The 27,650-nt window shown below is 39.6% G+C and overlaps 3 protein-coding genes across 3 annotated transcripts in view; 1 reads left to right on the top strand and 2 right to left on the bottom strand.

The window, feature by feature from the left end:
• Positions 1-3,937, bottom strand: part of akap6 (A kinase (PRKA) anchor protein 6) — a 144,028-nt gene extending 140,091 nt beyond the window's left edge. Inside the window, exon 1 of the mRNA XM_017699795.2 lies at positions 3,787-3,937. The gene's annotated coding sequence lies outside the window, so the exon portion shown is untranslated. The remainder of the gene's footprint in view (positions 1-3,786) is intronic.
• A 4,268-nt stretch (positions 3,938-8,205) lies between these two features.
• zranb1b (zinc finger, RAN-binding domain containing 1b) lies at positions 8,206-22,169 on the top strand. The gene is made up of 10 exons (XM_017699794.2): positions 8,206-8,371; positions 9,911-10,836; positions 13,133-13,320; positions 14,079-14,232; positions 14,319-14,390; positions 16,355-16,553; positions 18,067-18,187; positions 18,509-18,638; positions 20,087-20,316; positions 20,705-22,169. Exons 2-10 carry the CDS (start codon positions 10,002-10,004, stop codon positions 20,921-20,923), a joined length of 2,148 nt encoding a protein of 715 aa, XP_017555283.1. The 5' UTR covers positions 8,206-8,371; positions 9,911-10,001; the 3' UTR covers positions 20,924-22,169.
• A 110-nt stretch (positions 22,170-22,279) lies between these two features.
• Positions 22,280-27,186, bottom strand: psmc1a (proteasome 26S subunit, ATPase 1a). The gene is made up of 11 exons (XM_017699793.2): positions 27,063-27,186; positions 26,229-26,282; positions 26,027-26,123; positions 25,805-25,929; positions 25,432-25,617; positions 25,113-25,241; positions 24,916-25,012; positions 24,635-24,824; positions 23,324-23,475; positions 23,002-23,156; positions 22,280-22,532 (listed from the first exon to the last, which is right to left on the bottom strand). Exons 1-11 carry the CDS (start codon positions 27,063-27,065, stop codon positions 22,398-22,400), a joined length of 1,323 nt encoding a protein of 440 aa, XP_017555282.1. The 5' UTR covers positions 27,066-27,186; the 3' UTR covers positions 22,280-22,397.
• Positions 27,187-27,650: the final 464 nt, after the last annotated feature.

The raw sequence follows: 27,650 nt of genomic DNA, 5'->3' as shown, positions 1-27,650 counted from the left end.
TGGAAGAACTTCACTGGCCTACACAGAGTCCTGACCTCAACCCAACAGAACACCTTTGGGAAGAATTAGAGTGGAGACTGCAAGCCAGGCCTTTTCGTCCAACATCAGCATCTGACCTCACAAATGCTCTTCTGGAAAATGGTCAAACATTCCCATAAACATACTCCTAACCCTTGTGGAAAGCCTTCCCAGAAGAGCTGAAGCTGTTATAGGTGCAAAGGGTGGGCCAACATCAAATTAAACCCTATGGATTAAGAACTCAATTTCATATGAGTGTGAAGGCAGACAAGCGAATACTTTTTGAAATATAGTGTAGATTATGATAAATGAAATATGATATGACTGGTATAAAAGTGGTCTGCGTGGGTTTCCTCCGGGTTCTCCGGTTTCCTCCCACAGTCCAAAGACATGCAGTCAGGTCAATTGGACATGCTAAATTGCCCCTGGGTGTGAGTGTGTGAGTGACTGTCTATGTCTGTCTGTCTGCCCTGCGATGGACTGGCGGCCTGTCCAGGGTGTATCCTGCCTTCCGCCCGAAGACTGCTGGGATAGGCTCCAGCATCCCCCCGCGACCCTGACGGAGAAGCGGCTTGGAAAATGGATGGATGGATGGATGGTATAAAAGTGTCTAATGAAGCTAAATGTATTTCTGACCACAAAGCAGAAGAGTAAATATCAGCATAATAAAACTAAAATATGAACTAAGATTATGGAAGATGGACTATCGTTGTTTACTTTTGGAGGCTTAATTGTAGCCCTGGACTGAAACTAACCTAGCCATGTGGAGGGTGTACTTTAACCTGGCTAAAGGCTAAATGGTTTAAAATAGTGTTATAATACAGCCACCAAAAAGGGTGATTAAAATAATGTAAGAGTGACCTCTGTGACTTATACACACAATTTAGTAATAAAAAAAGCATAATGAAAAAAGTTACTGTTATCATCTTAAATATATCTCAGAATGCTATCAAATATTGCAAAGAGAATATGAGAAGAGCTTTCTACGTGACTAACCCTAACCCTAACTACATCAAATATCCATGTTACACATTAAGCCATTGGTTGTGCCCCGCTGTCCTGTGTACTTTTAAAAAAGATGGTTTTTCAAGGGTTCTTTAGTAAAGAAAATAGTTTTATATAGAGCCATGAGCACTTTGCATGAATAAAGGGTTTCTTGCATCATAAAAAGATTCTTCAGATTGATGGTGAATGTGGTTTTGAATATGGTTCTGTATAGTACCAAAAAAGGTTGTTCTATTGTAAACTTGACATCATAACAAAAGAAGAACCTTTTTGGGTGCTATATAGAACCCTTTTGTAAAGGTCCACAGCACATTCTTAAGAACCCTTGTATAATGCAAAGAAACCTTTAATCATGCAAAGGTTTCTTTGAGTGTTCGGGGTTCTCTATTGAACTATTTTCTTTACTAAAGAACCCTAGAACTGCACTCTTATGAGTCAGTCCTGCTAATGTATCACTGTGCTACAGAGTTTATAGTGTGTTTGTGCATTACAGACTGTAAAATACAGTATTGCATGACAAATGGCAAGACATAATGTCACTCACAGCATCTCTATTAGTGAATCATGCTGTTGTGTTTAGAGTAATTGCTCACTCTATGTCATCTTTAATGGATCCACTTCCTGGCTCTGAAATCAATAGGGTGTTAACCCTTGAACTTAATCAACACAATGGTTGAAAGGTGGAACCTTTAATTCAGCAAGTTCTTCACTCCTGCTGCCATGACAACAAAGCCCATCTGAACTTCACAAAGTGAGATGCCTCAACTATGCAGTGGCATAACTAGGGCAAGAAACATCAGAATAATAATGACAACAACAACAACAACACAGAAGAAGACACATTTGTTAACGCACAGAAGATTTCTGTGTTTCCACCATACCGATTAATACAGTTTAATACAGCATATAGGCTGATATTATTAATGGATCATTAGTCTTTTTGACTGAGACATAGTGAATTCTCACCCAGACGCTGTGTCCTTTGCAATAGGTTTAAGAGGGCTAAGAGACCAAAACTAATAGTGTGCCACTGCCACACCCTAAATGAGCTTCCTGCTAAAGGCCAGTTGTTCTCATTATGCCTGAATGATGGCTCAGGAGATATCTGCACTCTGAACTCCAAATAGGAAATGATACATCTGTCAAAGGGAGCAAAAAATCATATTAATAAACCACTTACAGGCAGCTTTCAGGTCAGGAACAAAACCGAAACACAAAAGAACATGTTATCAAGGCCTTAAATCGCCTAATACAAAACATCCAACACAAGTATCATTCAATTTTGCAGTAGAATAGGACTCCAGTTATTGGAACATGATGCTAGAAGCAGTATGCTTATTCATGGTACAAATCAATGGCACACAAAGGTCTTTCTGTACCTCCTGTTCAGAAGGCCCTGTACAGTCAGACAGTTGTGTCCTGGTCACCTACCTCCTGTCATAACAAGCTTAGGGAGCACTTGTATGCTCTGAAAGAAGAGTAAAACAAGGCAAGCAAGTGTAGAGAAGAAAAAAGTGAGGCACTGAATGTACTTGATTCAAACGTACACATCATTTCTACATGAATACAATATATTACCTCAACACGTGTTGTTCAGTTTCCTTTTCTTTGGGCAATGATTGTGTTGATGAGATATGAATCATATATATTCAGTGCATCATTTTGTTCAGTGGGGTAGAAAGCGCTTCATACCTCACAAACCCACCCCTCTTCTCCCTCACACCTTCTTAAGCATACAGCTTCATCACCATAATAAAACAAGTGTCTCGCAGGACAGGGAGGGGGAGGAAACAAGGGAATTCCTCCCGCAGACACACACTGGCAACAGATCACCAACGACAATGCATATAGCACAGCACCAGACGTTAGCAGACACTTTGATAGCTGTACGGGTTAAAAATTCTGCAGAGTCTACGGGTTATAAAAGATGTCCTGGGAGACATGCCACACCTTGTGTTGCTAGATCATGTATTCTCACAGGATAAGCTCCATACTCTTCTTTATGCCTGAACCCAAGGCCTGTGTTCCTGGAGTAAACCTGTCCTGCACATTTTAGTGTTTCTTCTGCTCTAACTCACCCTGTTCATCTCGGGAAGGGCTTATCAATTAGCTAATTAGTTGAAGTGGGTGCATTAATGCACCCATGAAAACAGGGAAGGGGTGCTCTAGGACCCCTATAACCACACACAGTATTAACTCTTCATTTCCCAGCACCCTATACCACCCCTTTCTCTCCTAGCAAACAGACAGGATAGAATACTGACACTGATTTACACCAGGAGAGTCTCTCCCATACATGTACACCCACACAAACATAAACACAGCACAGACGCAGAAAAACGCTCATCCATGCTGCTCTATGAAAGTGGGTGGGGAAAAACAGCACATGTTCATATCCTACTGTCTTTCTTCTGGCAACCCCTCCCTCAAGGACAAAAATGGCATCAAAAACAATCCCCTAACTCACATACTCAAATACAAACACACCGTCATACTGACTGTGTCCGTATCTGTTTTCCCATGGATCCTGTTTGTGTATGCGACAGCACCTGCCTCTGCAGGCCCCTTTAACAAAAGCAGAAGAGCAGCCGCCTTGTCAGTCATCACTAACGCCGCTACCATCCTGCAGCCGGGATATGACCATCTGCTAGTGGGGGATTACAGAAGCATCCAGGCCTGCCACCTACACCTGTGACCCAAAAAGCAGAAAAGCAACAGCAAAGAGCCTAACCAGAGAAAAAAAGACAGAAGCATGGCACTCACCCTGTCCCTCCTCTACTCCATCTTGCATGCAGGGCGTCAGCAAAGGGTGCAATGTGGGGGAGGTGCCTGCTCTGAGCCACTGCGGGGCTGCCTGCCTCTAGCAGCGCTGGCCTGGCGGATGCTGATGATGCAGCGCCTTTCAGGAGAGCAGCCTTGTTGCCTTGGAAACTAAGAAATGATGGAGCGGTCATGCTGCTTTCTGACTGGCTGCAGACGTGTGGTGTTCCAAGTGGGAGGGGCTAGAGAAGAGAAGGGCGCTGAGGCAGAGCAATGGGAACAGATGCAACACATCAGAGGAAGCACCATCGCTTTAACACACACACACACACACACACACACACACACACACACACACACACACACTCCAATACATGTTGTATAATCTGTGTGGTGTCGTTGCTGGCTAGTTATACAACATAATGCAAACTCTGTAGGTGAAATATGAAAACTTTACACGTTTGAACTGAATGACAACTTTTTTCCTCTACTAATGTTGTCATTTCTAATCATCTCAAACAGAATTGTCCTCTTATTTTATCTTATAACAACACCTCAAGTTTTCTTATATTTGTTTGATTAAATTCAGATCTTATGAGGACTAACCAGCTTTAGGAAAAACATTTTAAACTGTATTCCAAGTTTCATGCATTAACAGATCACTGCATGTTTTACAATCATCCCCCCAGCATTATTATACTAAAGTATCTTTAAATTTACTGATATTAATTACAAATATAAACTACCCAAATTATTCCACATTAGGTTGTTTGGAAAGTCAAGTATTGACCAGTATTTGTCCAGTACTTACAGAAACATATTTGGAGCTTTTAGTTTTTACTTCTTAGCTTAATCTAAGTACAATTACAGAAAGCTGCTCCCTGACAGCTTTAGGGGAGTATTGTGTTGGTTGGCACAGGGGTTGTTTGGCACAATCCTCTGGATCAGTAAGGAGACCTCTCATTAAAATGTTACATAAAAATGATTCCCTTTTGACTGACATTCATTCATTTTATCAAGAGCTCTGCACATTTCAGTTTGTTAAAGCTGTGATACCTTTTTCATTTGCTCATTAAAAGAAAAAATAGCTAAAGTAAACAGATTATATGAATGTTTTAAATAGAAGCATTGAAAATTATTTGTAGTTAGTATAGATGGCAATCAGTCATATTTTGTTAACTGAATTTAAAGCCAATGATAAGTAATATGAAGTAGCTAATATGAAGTAAATACAGAGTTGTGTGCTGAGGTGAATGGGATTGGTTAGCACAGTGATCTGAAAAGTTTAAAAGTGTGGGCTTCCTGGCAGAGACAAAAATTATATGATATGATATGATATGATATGATCATAACACATGCACATATTATTCTTCAGGCAGCCAAACAGGTGAAGTAACAGAAAATTATGTATTAATTATATACTGACCTGACAGTGCTAGAAAATCAGCCAGGATAAAAGTGAGGTCATCTAACTCACTGTGTTTTGTTATATCAAGAAACATTCTCTTAATAGAAAACTCTTAACAGTTTGTTTGTAATGCATTGTTTTAACTTAATTTAAACAGAACAAATCCTTTTGTTGTTTTTCAATATAATATATTTTCAATATAAAAAACAAACACTTCTCATTTAATTGATTCAACAATGTTTATGTTTTTGGTTTGCTTTAAACTTAAAGCTCTGATTTTTTGCTTGTTCTTTGAAGCTATAACCAGGCAATGTTGTTCCAACCATCCCCGTAACGTGGCAACCCACACCATGCTGGGGCTGGTTGGTACATCCATTGATTCTTTGAAATGGTCTGTTTTTAGCTAAGATGCTTAATTTACTGCTAGTTGCTGCTAACCCTGGTTCCCCTAAGCTATGGCACATTTCCCTGAGTCCTGCTCTAACTTAAACAGGACTTCATGATGCTTTTCTTTGCCACAAAGACAATATAAGCAGTATACATTTTGCATACACTTTTTTGAATTTGTTTAATCAAAGGTACGTAGCTTGTGGTGAAGGAATGTATATATACGAAACTACTGCAGATTTAAAAAGTATAAGAAAATATTTTAAAAGTAACATCCACAAAACAGCTGGATTCATAATCACATTCTCAAATTTAATCTTTTGGTTTTCATCAAATTCCAGCAAACATAATGAATCATTGCTGTTCTCTTTGTTGTTGCATTTCCCTAGAAATTCCACTGGATGGCAACAGTGCTGTACATTTGAGTAAAAGCTTCAATGGGGCTTCTATGGACATCAAGGTAATTGTTCTAGGTTCAAAAATGTTTTCCATAAAAGGAAGCATAATTATGTGCAGAAAGATTCAACACATTTTGCTGAGTCTTTGTGGTCTACAAGAACGCTCTTGGTAAAGCTATGAAGCTGAATTAGTAAAGAAATACTTATACCAGATGATGGGCTAATGATAAGAAAAGACAATCATATATCAGGTACCAATTTTCACCAACCATTAATGCAAAAATAATACAGGCACAATAAAAGATGGATTGATATTGATGCACTGTATAAATATCCAAAGGCATATTTTAAACATGAAAGCTAAACTTCTGATTTCTTTTTATTTAATTAATTTTTTTATCAAAAATAATGCAAAGTTCATTTTCAAATATATATTCAAAATACTAGCAAACTTCTTGGTTGCATTGTTTTCATAATAATACAAGCTACTGTGTTTCAGGGTCATCTTTCTTATAGAGATGCTGTTGCAGTTTTGTGGTGGTGCCACTGTGTTTTATGTCTATTGGATCACCTTGTTTAAAAAGCACTGCACCATATTAGGTTCTATTCTTTTTTTGTAAAAAATATGTAATATTGTATTGTCAACAACCTAAATATTTACACCCTTCAGACAGAGTGGTATGAGCCACCAAGTCATCAAAGTCACTATGAGTTACAAAATACAACCTAAAGTATGCTAAACAAAATGCTACCATCTACACACACACACACACACACACACACACCTTCTAAAGCATTTATTCCTTAGGGTCTCAAGGGGTGCTGGAGCCTATCCCAGCCATCATTGGGCAGAAGGCACGCTATCATCTAACAATCATCAAATAAATATGAAAGAAATATGAAAAAGAGGGAATAGATGGAGAAAAGCTTTTCCATTAACAAAATTATGTGTAGTAAGATTTACAGCAGGGTGTCCACAAAGGGAGCATTCACAGCAAAACTCTGCTACCACTATTAACTTTTATGACGTGCTGGACATGCATCATTTCACCACATGGTGCTACAGAGTGGAGTGTGAGCAGTGACTTACTGAAGAAAAATGAAGCAGATCAGGCACAAGTGCTATCAACCCTGAAACAGGAGACAGTGAAACTGAATTCAGTGAAAATGATCCTATTACTGTGCAAATGAGTTTCTCCTTGTATCATCCTTTGAGCACAGAAGCTTCCCTTGGCTAGGAAAACCCTACAGGGTATTAGAGAACTGTAGAAGAGATCTAGCACAGCAGCTTGAGACTGTGATCTGCTTACAGTCTCGAATCATCCTATTCAAACTTCCGCCCTAATGGGCATGGCACAAAATGCCATGGTGGACCAATCACAGCTAGCCCAGACAGATGCTATGCCACAGCCTGCAGACTCTGTGACGTTGTTGGCAATGAGCATAATTGGTTTTCTGGTCAGTGAGAAGCCTGGCACTGAAGGTGGAGAGTACATGGCTGAATATTAGCAAAACTAGAGTGTAGGGCAGGAGGTAAATTCCATATCAGCTCTGCTTTTAGCTTTATGTGTGTGTGTGTGCATGCGTGTGTGTATGTATATATATATATATATATATATATATATATATATATATATATATATAAATTTCAATTCTTAGTTAAATTTTATTTTAAATCTGAATTTCCCAATCTTCCAAATTTCCCAGTTGTTCTATACAGGGTAAACGCTTTTCACAAGCAGCAGTGAGAATAGCGGCATACAAAAATGTATAACGTATCAAGTAAATAATAATAAATATGAATATGAATCTAAGCTTTGTTGCTTATAGTCAACAGAAAGCAAAAAAGATGGAAGCTATAAACTATTAACGCTAGCTAAACTGGTGCAGCTAACCTGCTGTAGTGTTTTACTTAGACACACCGTACAACTGCATAATGCTGCGGTAGATCTTTTCTCAATCGATTACGTCATCTCTTTACTCCAGCCGCTGTGGAGCCAAACGCATGAAAACGACGCCATTGTGGCTCTACAGTACGTGCCTGAGCTGGCAGGTCAGACTGTGTTGGAAGAGCCAAGATGGCGCTCAAGACTCTCCGTTTTCTGGTTGCTTAGGGAAGCGGGAGAAGACCTTTAATCGACGTCAGTGAAAAATGCGGCCTCTGATTGGCTCGAAAGAGGCACATGAAGAACGCACCAATCAGGTGAGACCGCCGGTCCAGGTGCCGCCCCTCCTCCCTGGATCTCTGGAGTAGGTTTATTTTGGTTCCCCCTGTTCCCGTAGCTCCGCCATTAGAGGTAGACAAATCGGCACTGGAGATGGGAATTGGATTTTTTTAACGTTACCCCCGTATTACTCACTTCCGCGGGATTGCAGGGCTGTTGCAATTCAAGAGGTAAGTGTCGAGGGAAATGCGAGTATGAGCAGCTAGCTGCGGCTGTGTCGTGCAGGGTTCTTGGGTCTGTGGGCGCCCTGGCCGGGATCGGTTTGGTTCGGGAAAGCGCACGAAAGCGTCCGGGATGCGTGTGGCTTCAGTAGGGCGATTCAGTAGGGCTCTGTTCTCCGTGGAAGCGCGATAAGTAGCCGACAAAACGTCTAAGGGCCTATGGGCTCGGGCTGTCCATTGATTTTTTTTTCTCATCCTAATCTCCGTGCAGCCCACACGGCTCGTAGCTCACCTTATGCCCCAAATCCAATGAGGTTTACAGGGGTAGAACAAGCGGACTCTGGCGTTTTAGAGTCACCCCGGTTTCACTATTAGCTGGAGAGAAAGCGAGCGTATAAATTACTGTGGAGTCACTGAAGTTCAGTTTCATCGTTGCTCACAGGCAGTTCGGGTTAGTTTCTAGGTCTCATTTATGGTAATAGCTGTCTGTTGTGTTGCTCTGCCCCTGCTGTCTGGTTGCCTCACTCCTTGGTGTTGAATTTCGAGGTACGAGAGTGAGTGAGTGGTCGTGGACTCTCGGAGCTGATTGAGTTACGGATTTCTGCTACAGATGGTGTCTGTTAAGGGTTATAGCTAACCTTAAGTCTCTTTAGTTACCGTTTGTCGTTATAACCTCAAGTCGCTTTGGCAGATGGGCTGTAGGATATTATATTGATATCTCGACTTAAGGTGATGGCATTAAATTTAGGCTCCTCAACTACAGTCTAAACTACCTATTTATTATCTGTACAGTTGGCATCATTAATTATTTTCAGTGCCTTTCATTAGATCAAAACCAGTTTCAGCTGATGTGTCATCACTGTAGTGGGTTAAAAAAAATCCAGTGAGCTGGACTAGTCTGTGTTTTGTGTTTTTGTTCAGCTCTTTTGGACTGTTCACACGAATGCTCCAGAGCTGTGACAAAGTTTCCAGTGGCACAGACCTCTTTAGAGTCTGTGCATTGTGTACTGCTTGATTGCTGTTTTACATGGAAAGGTGAATAAAGGGAGTTTCTGTAGTGTGAGTACAAATACAGAACTGCGCTCCATAGTCAGCTCATCCTGTGAGAAGACACAGCTGCGCAACATAATGTAAAATTTTGAGATTGATTGATCTTTTGTTCTCCACATTTCTATAGTGATCCAACAGAACCATAGTCTTTCATTCAAGCCCTTGTTAGGAGTTACCTGTGTTTACTTCTTGTTTTGGGACCTCAACGACAGCCTTTTTAACTACAGCTCTGCGAGATTTGCTCTCTGTTAGTAAACTCTGAACTAATCTAGGGCTGTGTGGTGCCATTCTCCCACTTCCTGTCTGGGGCTTTAATGTTTATGATTCTTGCTCTTTTCATTCTGTGTTTTGTTTTTTTAGTTAGGGGATCAGTTTTAGTCGTTCTCTGTATACCCTGATGGTTTTCATCATCTTCCTTTGTTGCTTGGTTTAATACTCCTTTGATGTGTATTGTCAGATTTGTTTTTCATGAACCTGTTTTTGTGTGTATTTCCGCAGAGCATCCTGGCGGGCTGAGCGGTCCAGGGTCAGGAGTGAGCAGGTGGAGGGAGGGAGGGAAGGGGACATTAGGAGCGCAGTTTGAGTGAGGATGACAGATTTCCAGCCAAAGTGGAGCTGTGAGTATTGCACATACGAGAACTGGCCGTCTGCCATCAAGTGCACCATGTGTCGTGCTCAAAGACCCACTGCCCCCATCATCACCGAGGAGCCCTTTAAGAGCAGCCCAAGCCTGGACTCCCACCTCTGCCCCAGCCAAGAGGGCTCCAGTGTCCTCATCTGTCCGGATTCGAGTGCCCGGCCGCGGGTAAGGATTGCCGACGAGGCACCTGAGATGACCAGCAAATGGTCGTGCCACATGTGCACCTACCTGAACTGGCCACGGGCCATCCGCTGCACACAGTGCCTCAGTCAGAGGCAGCAGGGGCCTCAGCAGGGCCCTCTGAGGGCCTTAGAAACCCCGCAGACCTCTGACCCGGTGTCTCGACCCACCCCTGCCGTCCCGGACCCCTGCGAGGAATACAATGACCGTAATCGGCTGAACACACACATACAGCACTGGGCATGCTCAGCCTGCACCTATGAGAACTGGCCGAAGAGCCTCAGGTGCGTGGTATGTGACCACCCCAAACCCGGCGCTGTGCCTGAGGCCGTCCAGCAGGAGTCAGAGGCTGAGAGCACCATGTCCTTGTCCATACTGAACGAGCAGGAGAGGACAACTGGGGGAGGGGGGGTCAGTGGGGTGTGTAAAGCCAGCCAGAGGAGATCCTCACCCTCTGTCTCAACGGGGCAGGCAGAGGTGCAGATCGAGCTGGCATCTGGAGCAGTGGGCACTGAAGACACGCAGGAGATGGACTTTAAAAAACTTAAGCAGATCAGGAACAGGATGAGGAGAACTGACTGGCTCTTCCTCAATGCATGTGCAGGTGAGAGTAAGCCTGTCAGGTGAAAAAGTGTGCTCTTCTGGATTCACTCCTAAGCTTCCTTCACGCTAAGTGTAATAAGTTGTACTTTCTGTTAGCCAAAGTTGCAGTAATGTTAATAAACACTGTTTTTTGCTCCTTAATGGGCAAAACTGACCTTTTAAATTAATAACCAAAAAATCAGTTGTCTATTTAAATAACATTTGAATCAGTTAAAGTGTTAAATCAAACGTAAGAGCTGGCTGATTATTTAATGTAATGAACTATGTATAGTTATGCTACAATATTTTCAAGTGTAGTGTGAGTGCACTTACCTGTCTCACATTATTTACTTCACGAAAAAGCAACACATATCTGACAAAAGAAATAATACATTTTGTGTTTGCAGCAAAAATCTGCAGATTCTAAACTGTCCAGTACAGGTTATGCATCCTTAATAATTATTACATTAAATTGTTGAGACATTTGATATTTCAAGATGCATTTATTGCACACAAACTGAAGGCTTGACTTTATATTTCACTTTAAAAATATCAGTCTACAAGCTGGTGTGTGATATATCTAAATGATCTCTGTCCAGCAGTGCACTGTGGTGAGGCTGTCATATATAGAGGTTTGAATCTTCAGCTTGACATTTAATTAGAACTAAAGTAGTTCTCGCAAGCTGTTTTGTTTGTGTGTAACAGTTAAGTAGTACTGCATTCTAAGTAAAGCTATGAGTGAACCTAAGTGACATCATGCTAAAAGCTTTTGTTAGGTAAAGAAGTTTTGACTTTACATTTTGTTAAAATTACCATTGTAACTTTTAACCATGGCACTGGTTTGAACCTAAACCACTTTAGTAATGTAAAAAGGTCAGCCCTATCAAGAGTAACAACTGAAAGCTGAAAATAAAGTCCCTAAATCCTGTAATTACAGTATTTGCCTAGCATGATGCTTAACTGAAAAGGTTTGGAGACTTTGTGTTCTCAGATAAATATGTACACATAACAGGTTATTTCATTTAAAAATAAAAAAATTAACAGAATTAAAAAAAAATTATGATCAAGTACTGATCAGCACATTAGTGTCTTAATGTCCTACAGTGACCATTAATCACAACTTTAAGTGATTATTTGAACATTGGAACAAATAACTATCAGAATATAGTTATAAACATTTATTCGAAAAGATTACACCTGTAAAACATGTCTAATAGTGAAGTTGTGTCGGCCTCCTGTGCTATTCAGTTAGAGATGAATAGTCGGAGGGTCTCAGAGCTTTACTGATGTTTTGGATTCCACTGAATTATCTATGCTAAAACTAAACCGAGACACATTATTGGAAGTGATTGTGTATTTATAGCTTCTAATCAAGTTGTCTGGCTTTGTTGTTATAACTCCATTTATTTGTCATTATTCATCTATTCCACAAGCATAATGCTTAAACAGCTTAGACGTTTCCGTTCTGTGCAATTCAGCTTGTGTAGCACTTTCTGCAATAGATATTGTCCCACAGCAGCTTTATGGAAATCAAGGTCCACACCTCTAATGAGTACATCGAAGGCGACAGTGGCAGGAAAAGTTTGCTAAAAGCGTGAAAAATGAACAAATGAGAGGAACTAAGACTCTAAAGGGCAATTCATCCTCCTGTGAGATGCTCAAGCTAATGGAAATATGATAAATTTACAAATAGCATTAAAAGAGCACCTTTTAAAGTTCCTAAAGCATTTACTGTTGGAACTGTGATGGCTGGTGAAGATTTACTCAAGTGATTTGATGTGGATATGACCATCTCATGTTCATATTGTAGTGGCAGCTTTTATCGTACATATTTGTGCTTGAGATCTAGACTAAAAATATCATATCCATTGCGAATACGGCTTTTAAGGCCATACATAACAGTCTCATATACATATTAAGATCTCACAGCAGTTTGTGCAGATATTTTTAACACTGTGGGTACATTAAGTATGATGAAAGCTTGATGACCGCTAAAGCTGAAAGATGACAGCTTAGTATGCTAGACTTAAGTTATAGATTTAGTGTCAGTCTAGCCTTAATTGCTAACATCGCTACCAAAATCTATTTGAATAAACTATAATTTCACACACATTGTTTTTCTGACCAGCCCTGTTGAACAAAGTATCCAAAAATGCCTCAGCTTCAGAATCTCGCCTCCTGTTTTCATTTTCTAATACACTAATATTTTAGTTCTATATGTGCTAATAGGAATACCAACAAAAATCTGGAGTAAAAGTTATTTCTGTAGGTATGGTGAGGATGAAAGATTAAAGATTAAAATCTATTTTTCTCTGCAGGTGTGGTGGAAGGCGATCTGGCCGCAGTCGAGGCTTATAAGTCATCGGGCGGTGACATCGCACGTCAGTTGACCTCAGATGAGGTGCGGCTGCTGAATCGTCCATCTGCATTTAATGCTGGCTTCACTCTGGTGCACCTTGCAATTCGCTTCCAGCGCCAGGACATGCTGTCTGTGCTCCTCACTGAGGTCAGTCAGCAGGCAGCCTTTTCTTGCTCCAACATTCCTAAATAACCCTGACCTTCCCACAGGGATACCAGGTTCTATTGGTTTTAGGCAAACTAATTTTGTAAAAACGTAAACCTAAATGCAAGAAAAAAACTGCTTGACAACTTATAAAAAAAAAATTATTTTAAATTTTAGTAATGACACTAGAGCATAACATTTTCAAGGAACACAATATAAATAATAACCTGTTTATTTTTGTACACTAAGCATAAAATTGTCTGCCACTTTTACACTGTACAAGGAGATGATTGGTGTCAGGGTTTATTTAGTGGGTCTGGAAACTGTCTACTCTCAACAGGAGCGAATAATATTTAGGTCAAACAATGTTTTGATGAATAGGTATGGGACATTTTATGCCTTTTAAGATTGTTGCATCTTTACTATGAAGTATTTGTATTGAATATATTTGAAAAGCATAATCATAGACCAGTCCAATTTTTTCCACTGGCTAAAACACGCTTTTCCAGCACATTTAACCCAAAATCCTAAGAAAACCTCCCAATCTGCCAACATTGCCTTCATGCTATTTTAGTACGCCCTCATACCCATTGTACACATATTTTTAGATTTTACATTTGTAGCCCCCACTAGTCTGATCTGCTCACAGCTCTCTCTGTGTGTGTGTGTGTGTGTGTGTGTGTGTGTGTGTGTGTGTGTGTGTGTGTGTGTGTGTGTGTGTGTGTGTGTGTGTGCGCGCATGCATATACATCCTTCGTCAGGTGTCTCAGCAGGCAGCTAAGTGCATTCCGGCCATGGTGTGTCCTGAGTTAACAGAACAGATCCGTCGGGAGGTTGCGGCAGCACTACACAGACGCAAAGGAGAATTCCCCTGCTACTTCCTCACTGACATCACTACGTTTACTCTTCCAGCAGGTGACATGTTCTCACTGAACTCTCTGGGCAGCAAATATGAATTGCCTTGCTCTTTACAAGTCCCTTTCATATGTTGTCTTATACAGATATTGAAGATCTGCCTCCCAACGTCCAAGAGAAGCTGTTTGATGAGGTTTTGGATCGAGATGTCCAGAAAGGTAAAAGATTTATTACGTTCTAACACAACTAGAAGAAACAACAGAGGTCCTGATTAAAAACAGACTCAAAGGAATTCTCATTGGGACCTAATCTTTAAAGAGGCAACTGGACCTAAACAGAATTCTTGGAGGTTTGAACATGTACACACTTCTTTGGTTAAAAAGTGACTTATGCAAGAATAAACATGTTCATCAAAATGTGTATGATCAGACAGTACTTCCTGTTCAGACCTAATCTCTAAATAGAACTATTGGCTGAATGATTTGTTTTATTGGCAAACATTTGCATAAATTAGGACTTCATATAAGTGATATGTATATAAGGGCAGATTGGGTGTGTTGTATGTTGCAGTAGGGCACTAGTGAGCGAGTATGTGTTTACACACAGAGAAGCAGTTTCATGAATCAGGCACGGAGTAGTTCATACGCTGTTCAGGTTGGTCAGATCTGCCCACGTTTCTACAAAACTTAGCCTCTTCACAATTTATGATGTAATAGCAGGTGTTGGGGCCATTTTATCTGCTGCCGCTTTGCTTACTGTGCCATGTATTTAAATTCATCTGAGAGATGTAGAGTGTTTGGGTGTGAATTTATGGACTATGTTGTTTTGCAATTTTGTGAAGCTAATTTCTAAGTATTTGTCCCTCTCTTGCCTCACTTCTACCATCATCCTTTACTACAGATAGGATTAAAATAGCACCTTTGAAAGCCTTCTAATGCATTCGCTGTGAGATCTCTGAAGGCTGCTACAACCCACCTCCGCACACAGTTGTGAACCACCACTTAAATGGGAATTCTGGTTTTTAAAAATTTCTGCATAATTCAGTCACTGAATTGTGAATAGTCATTGAACATGCTTTGATGTGATTCATAGTGGTGGTGATAGGAATCTTCTGAACCATATAATGCTGCTAAAAGCTATTTCAGAAGCTATTCTTGGGGCAGTCATGGGCTGGAGGTTAGGGATCTGGCCTTGTGACCGGAAGGTTGCCGGTTCAATCCCCAGCACCGACAGTCCATGACTGAGGTGTCCTTGAGCAAGACACCTAACCCCCAATTGCTCCCCGGGCGCCGTGGATAGGGCTGCCCACCGCTCCGGGCAAGTGTGCTCACTGCCCCTTAGTGTGTGTGTTCACTATGTGTGTATGTGGTGTTTCACTTGCATGGATGGGTTAAATGCGGAGATGGAATTTCCCCGGTTGTGGGATCAAAACAGTATCACTTATTACATTAAAATACTTACAAATATGTTGCCTCATGACAGATTCATTGTTTATGATAGTTTTGAGACAATATTTTGGCTTAAAACACATTTTTTAAACACATTCATGGTGAAATTGTACATGCAACGACTTGGTTGATAAAGTAGTAACCAAATAAAATAAATAGCAAATAAAATGGCCATATTTGCTTAGTAGACATTGTGAACCCTGGTCCCTGTCACCACCATTTTAAAACATTTCTCTACAGTGCACCATTTCAAACAAATCCAGTCTAAGTGACTTGATGACATTTACATTTATACGAATCAGTTATGCAGACAAAAAAAATTAAGTTCCTCTTTAATGTGCACTTTCAAATAGAGGGTGTAGACTAGCAGAAATCAAGGGTATAAACTGTCCCCTAAAGGCCAGAGCTCACTGAACAAGCAAAGACAAACAGAAGTGTCTGGAAGATGGTCCATGCCTGTGTTTTGATTGTTGGGGGAATCTTGACAGTTTGACCCCCATACACCGGTTTCTTCTGCCACAACACTAACATTTTAATACTTGCAGTCGTCTTGCGAATGCCCAGAAAAATAACTGCTAAACCAAATGAGAGAACATTCTATTTTCTTCCAACAATCAAACACAAATATAAGACACCAACCCAAATGATTTTGTTCGTGTTTGTGTTTTTTTTTGTGCTCTGACCTCAGTACATTTAGACGTCTCAACTACAACAAAATGGTGTATGTGTTGTAGAGTTGGAGGAGGAATCTCCCATCATAAACTGGTCTCTGGAGCTGGGCACGCGGCTGGACAGTCGGCTGTACGCTCTCTGGAACCGCACCGCAGGGGACTGCCTTCTGGATTCAGTGCTTCAGGCCACCTGGGGAATTTATGATAAAGACTCTGTATTGAGGAAGAGCCTCCATGACAGCCTACATGACTGCTCACACTGGTGAGAGAACAGGCACACACAAGTCCTAGAGAGGAGTTCTGGTGTGATCTGTCTACAGATCAGTAGGGATTAGCACTCTGTTTGGGTGGCTTAACAGTGTTTCAATCAGTTTTGCCTCAGTAGTTGGTAAATTCCTAGACTTTTTGTGCCATATTTAAGGACTGGTGAAATGTTTAGAAACTGAAATGTTTAGAAATACTTATAATATTTATATATATATATATATATATATATATATATATATATATATATATATATATATATATATATAATAAATATGTTGGTGCTCTTTGTCAGTCTGAAGAAAGCTGAAAACTGAATTTTTGGATTGCGGAAATACAGGGAAGAGATTGGAAACATTGTTGGTTCTATCTGTGACAAAGACCACTGATAGCTTTTCACTCTCAGAGATAGTCAGGCCCGGTGAACTTGCACATGTGGCAGCTCTACATTGTTGCTCTCAGAACGCAAAACCTCCAAACTGGTAACTTTACAGGAGACGAAAAAACAATCTGAACATGTAAAGAAATTAATGGAACATCTTTTTCAAGTATATTTTTTTAACCTTTTCCTATTCGTCATATTTCGTCCATTCGTCATCAAAGGGTAAATAGACTTTTCAAATCTTCAATCTTTTTTTTTTTTTTTTTTTTATTGGCAAAAAAATGAAAATGGTTAATCAAGGTTTTTGCACAACATTGAAGATATACAGTACGATATTAGCTCTATACACATATTTGAAACCATTTGAAATGATAACGCAGCACACATGTAGACACTTTTGCAGGAATTTTAATTTGTAAGCTTGAGGACATTCAGGCCTAATGCAGATAAGCTTCGTAACGTATTTAGTGACATTAGGTTCAGGTGACGAAGATGACAATTTTTTTTAACATAGCGTGTCTGGCTTATTACTCAGATTCCTGCGCTGTGGAAATAAAGCTCCATTACTGAACACAGAAATCAATTAATGACATTTGTTATAAAATCTAGACTTTTGTCAGTTTGGAATTTTGTGTACTTGGTTACTTTGGAAGACAAAAGCTACCCGACCTGTGGCCCAAGTAAGAGCACTGTAAATGTGTATTAATGATAAAATATTAAGACACTTCATTTTGGCATCAGTTGTTTCAGAGCATACATGCATGATGGGAGAGAGAGGACTGTGAGGTTTTGTCCTTGTCAAAGTCAGTATATGACGGTATGTGCTGGAGCATAAGACTACAACATCTTGTATCATCATGCAAAAGTGAAAGCAATTAAGGGATGAACAAGAAATATTTCATTAACAGATTCTCTTTCTTAATCTTAAGATTCATTTGAGTACATAAACATTAGTTATTTGATCAGTCCATAAGTCTGTGTTTACTTATGTTCTCGTATGTTACCTGCTGGAATGGTTTTGATGGTTATCATATTTCTAGTTAAATATCAACTTTATGGTTTGTTGGTTCATTCAAAATCTGAGTGATTGCATCTGAAGCTGCCATGACCTTTAAACTGTGTGTTGCAGGTTCTACAGTCGCTGGAAGGAGTGGGAATCTTGGTATTCTCAGAGTTTTGGACTGCATTTCTCTCTGAGGGAGGAGCAGTGGCAAGAGGACTGGGCATTTATTTTGTCACTGGCTAGTCAGGTGCACACACTCACTGTTGTGATAACGTATAATACATATATTATATAGATCAATTCTTCTTACTTCTTTCACACAGTTTGCAATCCAAGCTGAATGATGTAACTGTGGAAATCTCAGGCTAAGGCTTATTGTTCAGTAACTACAGGGAAAGCAATGCAAACTGACTGGTATAGGAACGTGAAATAGTAGATTGAACCTGCTGGTCATTATGGAGTAAAGACAAAAAAGTTGTGTTTATTCTGGAGTTGACGTTTTGTCTTTCTTTGTGTTCTATTTCCCTCTTTCTCCATCTGACGCCTGTTGTCCCTCTTTTCCCTACAGCCAGGGGCGAGTTTAGAGCAAACTCATGTGTTTGTTCTGGCCCACATCCTCCGCCGACCCATCATCGTGTACGGCGTGAAATATTACAAGAGCTTCCGTGGGGAGACGCTGGGATACACCCGCTTCCAGGGTGAGCTGAGGAAATGAGATTTGAGGCACAGTACCTGAGCATGTACAGTGGGCTGAAGTAGTTAAATAAGTTAAAGAAAAAGCTTGGCAAAAAAATCTGATTTACATAATTTTCCCCTCACCCCAAATGTAGTCAGTTAGCCAAAACATGCTTGACGTCTAAAGTTTGATTCTTTAGTTTTGCACTGGAGGTATGAGGCTGATGTAACTAATAAGTAATGGAAGCTAATGTACAATTAGTCTTGGGCAAACTGTGTTCCTAAATCATCACACACATGCCTCAGACTATGTCAAGTTGTTAGATAATCCCAAGTACATTTGCTTACATGGTTTCTGCTGTAGTCTTACATATAAAAATGGCCAGAACTACAGTACTGTGATGTTGGGTATACTTTTTTGGTACAAGCTGTTCATTTTTCAGGAGACACTTTTAATGAGATATATTTACTTATTTAAGGAAGAGTAAAGTCACAAAGGAAATTATGAAAAAAGTTGAAGCTGGAAGATATTTTGACTACTAACAACCGTACGTCTTCTCTGAGAGATGGAAGAATCTCCACTTTACACTTTTGCTTCAGATCTGAAAACATCCACGGGTGTTTTTGTCTGTCCTTCCTCAAAGAAGACACCTTAATGCTATGAGTCTGAAAGAATGTGTAGCTGTCAAGAAGTCTTTACCAAGAAAAGGAAATAGATTTTTTTTTTAAAAAAAGAACATTTTCAAAGCAACCTAAAAACTGCTGGTGTTCTCAGAGAAATGGACTGACCACCCCGGTATTCAGACCTCAACATATCTAAATGTTTTTTGGGATTATGTAAATTGTGAGAAGCAGAAAATGCAACATTCTGAGAGTTGTGGAAAAATATCTCTGATGATACTATGTGATAGTAAATACTAAGAAAATGTTGCATGTAATTGTTGGCTTTTGTGGCAAGTGTTTTAAGTGTATGTTTTATGGTTTTTCCTGATGCTGAAAAATGAATAAATTACTTAGTGACCATTTAAGCTGGAAGTTAAATAAGATGGTTTCTGACTTTGGGTACATTACTGTTCATCACAAGCATTCATCTTGAAGTCAAAATTTTGTCCATTTTAGGCGTAACAGCTTGTCATAGTGTCAGAAACCACATAAGCGAGGCAGTCTGTTATTAACTTACCTTGACACAGTATGAGGCAAGTGTGTGATTTAGGTGTGTAGTTTGCACAAAGCTAATTGGTACATGTAAGCTTCCAGTACTTCATAGCAACATTACTCCAGTCAAACGTTGGATACCTAGCATAACTTGGCTGATCTACAACACTCGGCTATTAATTTTTCATTCACAATCAGTAAGTGAAATTACAAATACTATATTGTATTTGGGGTAGTTTTTATAGTAAATATTAGCAGAATGCTGTGATTCTGGCCATTCAGTGCAAGCTGTCATATCCCTCCTCCTCCTTTACAGGTGTGTATCTGCCCTTGCTTTGGGAACAGAGTTTTTGCTGGAAGAGCCCCATCGCCCTGGGTTACACACGCGGCCACTTCTCAGCCTTGGTTGCCATGGAGAACGATGGTTATGACAACCGAGGCGCAGGTGCTAACCTGAACACAGACGATGACGTCACGGTCACTTTTCTGCCCTTGGTGGACAGTGAGAGAAAGCTGTTACACATCCACTTTCTGTCTGCCCAAGAGGTGAGGGGTTGCCTCTTTAGGTTTTGGAAGGTGGATAACTAGGGCTGGGTATCATTTAGAATGTTTTTTTTATTTTATTTTTTTAAATATTGATTGTCATATATTGCATTGGATTGAAGGGTAATCTGAGGAAAACCACAGAGAATTTAAGAAGACCTGGCATTAAAATCTTGCTTATGGAGTGTAATTCATATAGCCAGTCAGTATTCTAGATTTTGGAACATATTTGTTGGTAAACTGATGCTAAAAGGACTGACTGACTAAGTATTGAAATTTGGTATTGTGGCTTTTTTCAATATGAGAAAGTAATACTTGAAGTATTGAAGCACAATTGTAAATATTGAATTTTGCTACCATTTAACATCTTATTTGATTGTTTGTGTATCAGATGGGGACCGAGGAGCAGCAGGAGCGCTTGCTGAGGCAGTGGTTAGACTGTTGTGTGACAGAGGGTGGCATTTTGGTGGCACTACAGAAAAGCTCTAGGAGGCGCAACCACCCACTTGTCACACAGATGGTGGAGAAGTGGCTGGATGGCTACCGGCAGCTGGGCACCTGCCCCGCCCTCTCAGATGGAGAGGAAGAGGAGGAGGATGAAGATGAGTGAGAAAGAGAGGATTCACAAGAAGTGAAATTCTCTTTACATAAAGACGTGGTGCACCTTGACAAATGACTCTTGAAGAACACACATGTACGCTAACGTACCATTATTTAGCCCTGTACAGACACGCATTCTTACCAGCCTGTCTTCAACAAACCAGTTGTCTGTTCTCATTGCTATTCTCAGACTTGGGGCAGTGTGAAATAAAGGAATCTAGGTTAAGAATGGTACATGCCTTACAGAGTATGTCCTTTGTTTTATTCCAGTTATAAATTCTATATTTGGTAGTTATAATCAAGAGAAAATAAGTAATTCAACCTAAATTGGAAAGAAACAAAATATTTAAGAAAAAGATATATTAAGGGCACTTAAGCACATTTTTTTCCAGTTGACTTTTTAAACTTTAATCGTTGGAAATTCCTTCTGTGTACTTGTACATCACTATATATTGAGATTAGTCATTTGTCTATAGCCATTACCTGAAAAATATTTATTTACCTGTATGATTCATTGTGTGCTTTAGAAATGAACACATACTTACCACTGTGTGATATGAAAGTTTTGGCTGAATGAGGAATTCCACTGCAACACTAATACAGCCCGGAGGGCCGTTCCAGAACATTCGCAAAAAAAGCTGAGGTCAATGTGAGCAGTCATTCTGCACGTACACAAAGTTATTGTTCTACACAGTTTAAAACTTTGGTGTCTGGCCACAATTCTGTTTTTTGTATCAGTGTTTTGATTTTTTCCCCTGATATCCTCTATATGTGCTTATTACATTCATAGACTTGACTGAAACCAAAGTGAACATTGCATCTGTGGGCTTGCAGTGATGAGACTTGATTGGGTTTGTTTTGTTGTTCCATTGCACTGTCTTCATCCCCTCTTGTGGCTGTTTCCAGACTAGCCCCTTTTCTAGTTTAAAGATACCCTTGTATTTTTCTCCCCCCCCCCTCCCCTTTTACTTAATATATGCCGTCAGACTACAATGGTGTCAGATTTTTGGCATTTTGGATATAATGTATATCTCTGATGTTTGATGAGGTGGAGACCAAACCAATGAAGGCTTAAATGGGTTGAATGTCCAACAGTGAAGCTTCTTTAAAACTTTGTTTTTAAAATCAGTGTATGTGAATTCTTATCACATATTCCTATTATCAGTGTCTTTCTTTTTTTTTTTGCGTGTGCGCATGCGCACTTGTGTTAAAGGTCCCTGCAACAGGAATAAACCTTTTATAAAGAATCTGAAAAAGGTTAAAGAAATGACTTGTGTGTCTATTTGATCAGCTGTTGAGATCAAAGTTGCATCCCACCTGAAACCCTTATTAATTGGAACTCCATAGTTTATAAAGGAGACACAACTGAAATGCAGTATTTTTATTTGCATGATAAAGAAATACAGATGACTCAAACAGGAAGAAACATTACATAGAAAATAGAGTGTTTTCAGTAGGGAATGGTTGAAGCTGCACCATCAGAGTTAAAGGTACAGTCCTTCTGGGGTCCCTTCCTGTTTCTTGTACAGCACATTCTCTTTGGACTTCTTAAAGTCCTCGTTCGTCACCTTCATCCTCCTCTCCCTCAAGGCCATAAGCCCTGCCTCTGTACAAATGGCCTGATAAAACCAACATCAGCTCTCATTACAATACATTCCACATATTACAAATCGTCACTGACATATCAACAATAGTTGGACAGCATAATTTCCACTGTGTTAACACGCCATGATGAATGAAACAACAGAAATGGTAAAAAATGTTTTTAAAGAATGTTTTGCCTCCTCCTGTAAACATACTTTTTTGTTATGCAACAACATGCTTTGTCTACATACTTTACACTGTATTATTGGCTTCCTCGCCAGAATCAATTATCATGCAGCTGTACTTCACATATGCCAGATGGTGGCAGTAATGGTCCCAAACCTGAAGTCCTATAAAGATTCAGTGTTCTTGTGTCTACACAAGAAGAGCAGTTTACACCTAAAATTATGCATCTTGATGTGTGGCATACTTGTTTAGAGTGTATAAGGTCTGGGGCTCTAAGTTTAAGTATTCTGTATTGAGTTTGTCGTTTCAGAACTTTACCTTTATGTCAGCGCCTGAAAGATCATCTTTAGCCAATATGAGGTCATCTAGCGTTACATCGCCTGCCAAAGTCATCCTGCTGGTGTGGATCTGAAAAATTCTGCGCTTAGTCTTTTCATCTGGCAGCGGGAACTCTATCTTGCGATCAATTCTCCCTGCAAAAACACACATTCAGTCAAACATTGTTTGGCTTTTGTGAATACTTTCAACAACACATTCAACTGAACTACAAACTGAATTAAGGAAAGGCTGAATATTCAATCATCCAATAGCCAACTAAATGCACTGGAAGCTTAGTGGCAGATTTAGCTCAGTAACATACCTGGACGGATGAGGGCAGGGTCGAGGGTCTCTATCCGGTTGGTGGCCATGATGACCTTCACGTCACCACGGGAGTCAAATCCATCCAACTGGTTCAGGAGTTCAAGCATGGTCCTCTGGATCTCCCTCTCTCCACCAGAGTTTGAGTCATATCTTTGTAGTAAAGGTACAACAACATATACACGAGTGATAAATATCTGATGTGTGTACACAGGCAAATGTTTTAAGTAAATTTCTATTTCAGTCTTTCTGATCATAGCTCTCTCACAACTCCAAAGTTCTCACCTCCACTTCAACCCACAGCAGAGTCATACTGCTAAAACTGTTGTCTGACGTAAGGTCCTACTTGTGTGTTACTGGTCATTTTTCGTAAGTACCTAAAGTGCACCCAACATATTTATTCACTAATTCCTAACAGGCTATACATTTTTTTTACATACTATCTTGCAATGGTGGAGCACAAAGTCAACATTTTGAAGGTCAGACCCTATTCAACTGTTGCACATAATGTGACCCAAACTTAAACCTACTTAGCATGATTTGCTAACCAGCGAGTCTGTTTAAAAGCCATTAAGAAAATAAAGCAAGCATTAGTACTGCCTTTTACATTAAAAAAACTACACATTTGCCATATTTGCAGAAGTAAGATAGACTCATGATTTCATGATTTTGAAAATTGCTTAATTAGTGATGAGCTTAGATCAATAGTGATGAGCTTAGATCAGGAGTTCACTAATTTTTGCTACTCGTGGTCCGCACAACAAAAGCAACACAGTAAACAATGTAGCCTATCGAATTTCACTTGACTGTATAATAATGTAACATAATACCAAAAAAACTATATAAAAATGTATATTTTTAGCCATTTATCCATGATCAATGACTTCCACACAATAAAAATCAGAAATGTTTTGCACTGACTTGCATGAGAAAAAAAAAACAACAAAAAAACAAAAGACTATTGCTTTGTCTGACATCAGTAATGCATTTTACCACACCAAATAATCGAACTTGACTTAAATATGTCTTATATTAACAAATAAATATCACAATAATATTTATAATGTTTAAAATTACTTGGTTAAATGTCTGTATATTGAAACAAATTTATACATTTAAAAATATTAATAAAACCAAAAACCTATGCTGATTGACCCTTAACAATACTTCCATGGCCAATGCAAGAGGGATAACATCAGTTACTGAGAATTATGTAATGGGGTTATTTCTCCACAAAAGAGCCTTTTATACATTTTTTATATAATTAAGTGGTAATGCAGCTGTGGAGAATTAAGACAATTAGAAGACAAACCTCTTTGTTCCTATGGCATCAATCTCATCAATGAACACTATGGAAGGAGCATGTTCCTCTGCTACTCTGAAGAGCTCTCGGACCAGTTTGGGACCGTCACCCAAGTATTTCTGAATCAGCTCTGAGCCCACGACCCTCAGGAATGTGGCAGATGTCTGATTGGCCACAGCCTTAGCCAGCAGAGTCTTTCCTGAACAGATGCAAACCCCACATCAACACATCAATGACTGCTACAATACTTAATAATAATGAACTTAGCATTCACAGGTGTTTTAACTGACCTGTGCCTGGTGGGCCATACAAAATTACTCCTTTAGGAGGTTTTATTCCCATCTCCTCATAATACTCAGGATGTGTTAAAGGAAGCTCAACAGATTCCTGTAAAAAGAAAATGATATGCACTATTAGGATCATATGAAGTACACACTGACTGTAAAAGAAAACACAAAAAGATACAGTGAATTAACATATCTCCTACCTTGATCTCTTGTATCTGGCTGTCCAGACCTCCAATATCAGCGTATGTCTCCTGAGGGGCCTTTTCCACTTTCATCACAGTCACTAGAGGATCTGTGTCATCCATCAGCACACCAATCACTGCATGTACCTGCATAAAGAGCCATTATTCATATAACTTTATAACTATTCGTCCCTGTGCCACACTGCCTACATAAAAATGCTGGTTAAACTTTTAGCTTTTCTGCACCTCAACTAGTTTTGTAAAATCACTGATCATAAGCTTATTATTAACATTATAATACAGAGACTTTGTGAAACTCATTGGAAAATCCTGGTACCTTGTGGTTCAGTAAAACCGAACAGCCTGGTTCAAGAAGGTCTTTATCCACAAAGGACAGAATGCTAACATAGTGCTCTGAGCCAACTGATGTGGACACTATGGCATGATTGTCATCAATGATCTCTTCAAGAGTTCCTACTGACATAGGTGTCCCTCTGAGGTCATCAACTTTGGACCTTTCCTCCTATAGGACATAAGTGTGATTAGTCTTGGTTTAGTGGGTATAATTTGCATCTCTAACATATACATACTCAGAATTATTTAAGACAAATGACATTTTAAACATACCATGTAAAAGATATAAAATATGCACATATTTGATTTCCACTACAATCTCACTGACTAACGCACATAGCAGTAAAATACAATACCTCCTGTTTTTCTTCCAGGGGCTTCATCTGTTCTTGGTTCCTAATGAACTCCTCTTCCATCAGAAGGTAATCTTTGATCCTTTCCTGCTTCAGCAGCTTCAGTCGGCATTGTGTATGTGGGGTGACTAAGAACGAGAATAACAAGAACATATAGTTTATTAAATGTCAGCATGCATTATAGTGACACAGCTTGCTGGATTAACAGAGGTTTAACTAGTGTACCCAAAGGCAGCTTGCTAGCAGCATCAGGTCCCTTCGTCTTCCTCTTCCTTTTTCCAACTCTAGTGGGGATTGGAGGCTCATACTTCTTTTTCTTATCCTGATAATGACAGGTCATTAGTTATTCACTCCAAACACCAAGTGACAGTCTTTGAAACAAACACAGTAACGCGACAGGCATATAGAACTAAATACAAGCGCTTACTTTATCATCTTTCTTTCCCCCTCCGGGACCAGGACCACCACTCTGGTTTTGACCCTGTTCAAAAGAAAACCGTATGTAAGCTAGGTTAGTAGTTGTAACAATATTCCACACTGTAACATGACACCGACTGCCAATCATTTTGTTTTATTGTTTCCAGACAGACACTGAACGGTAAAAGATTTAGCTACATCTCTTAACCTAAAGTAACGTTACATGTAAAGTATATGCTGATGACAGGAGTACCGAACAACAATAGCTAACTACGCTACGTTTCCAAGGTACTCAGGGGTAACGCTAGCTAAGCTAACTTACATCTGACAATGCGAACATTCTTAAAAACCTTTATCTAATAAAAAAAACTTTAAAAAACACCCCTGGAGATATTCACGATAAATTATTTAAAAGACGTAACCTTAACACACAACAGCAGATGCCACCCCAATTTACAAAAATAAGCCAGCACAGCACACCGGACAGCTACAAACATTCATAACAATACGAAGTAAACACTGCAACTTCAGACGGACTTAAACTAGCTGTCTTGCCATGAGAAGCTGGAAACTAGAAAGTTAAAAGGTAGTGAGGTAAAGTACAAAATCAAGCTGTTGTGTGAGGAAGCGGAGTTCCTCTAACCTAAACCCGGTTGGGCTAGCTACAAGGCTAGCTAATGTTAGGCCCCTAACAGTACAAAAACACTCCCAATGTTACTATAAATATAACCCTATGTAATTAATATTAACTCATAAACGCCAGCTCTCACATTATGTGTCTGAATTAATTTCCTCACTATGACTAAACCCTCTAAATTGAGAGAAGACAAAATTGCTTGCTCACCATTGTCGTTTGTTAGCTGCTGTTTCTTCACCGCTGTGATCAGAGTGGCGGCTACTGGTGCGCCACTTACTGGACAGGAGGCTCAGCCACAAATGGGATTGTGAGAGGAACAACTGCAGAAGGGCCGCTTTGGTCTGTGGCATAAACAAACAGTAAACATTCGCCAGTTTTCTGTGTTTTTAGATTTAAGGCTAATAATGAAAAAATTATGATAATTCATGAAAATCAAGTTTTTAGGTTCTCCATTTTGGTGGTTATACTTCAGAGACGGCCAGTAGTTTAGACAAAAAATTGTTGAAGGCCAAAGCTATCAAGAGACGTTCTGTAGGGCAGCATTTAAAACAACATACTACCAAACTACATTACATGCAGGGATGTTGGAGTAGCTAAGTAACGTAAGAGCACCGTATTCCATACAGTTTTTCGGCACTTTTCGCGTTTCAGTAGTTATTGCGGAAATAGCCGAAGTCAAACGGGGTGTAATAATTGGTCGGACTCTGCAAAATCTGCCTAGCAACCAAGATGAATTTTGATTGGTCACATTTGGGCCAACACTTTTAAAGAAATAGGAAAAAAACGACATGTGTG

This window comes from Pygocentrus nattereri, chromosome 10 (assembly GCF_015220715.1).
Source record: "Pygocentrus nattereri isolate fPygNat1 chromosome 10, fPygNat1.pri, whole genome shotgun sequence".
Classification (NCBI taxonomy): domain Eukaryota; kingdom Metazoa; phylum Chordata; class Actinopteri; order Characiformes; family Serrasalmidae; genus Pygocentrus; species Pygocentrus nattereri.
Note: the sequence above shows the minus strand (reverse complement) of the source record. Positions and strands in the feature narration are given on the sequence as shown.

Excerpts from the sequence above, each read along its gene's own strand:
- zranb1b (XM_017699794.2), top strand. The coding sequence starts at position 10,002 with ATGACAGATTTCCAGCCAAAGTGGAGCTGTGAGTATTGCACATACGAG. Across the intron at positions 10,837-13,132 it reads CTTCCTCAATGCATGTGCAG|GTGTGGTGGAAGGCGATCTG; the intron begins GTGAGAGTAAGC and ends TTTTCTCTGCAG. Across the intron at positions 13,321-14,078 it reads TGTCTGTGCTCCTCACTGAG|GTGTCTCAGCAGGCAGCTAA; the intron begins GTCAGTCAGCAG and ends ATCCTTCGTCAG.
- psmc1a (XM_017699793.2), bottom strand. Across the intron at positions 25,618-25,804 it reads CCCTGGAAGAAAAACAGGAG|GAGGAAAGGTCCAAAGTTGA; the intron begins GTATTGTATTTT and ends TATGTCCTATAG. Across the intron at positions 25,242-25,431 it reads CGGTTTTACTGAACCACAAG|GTACATGCAGTGATTGGTGT; the intron begins GTACCAGGATTT and ends CTCTTTATGCAG.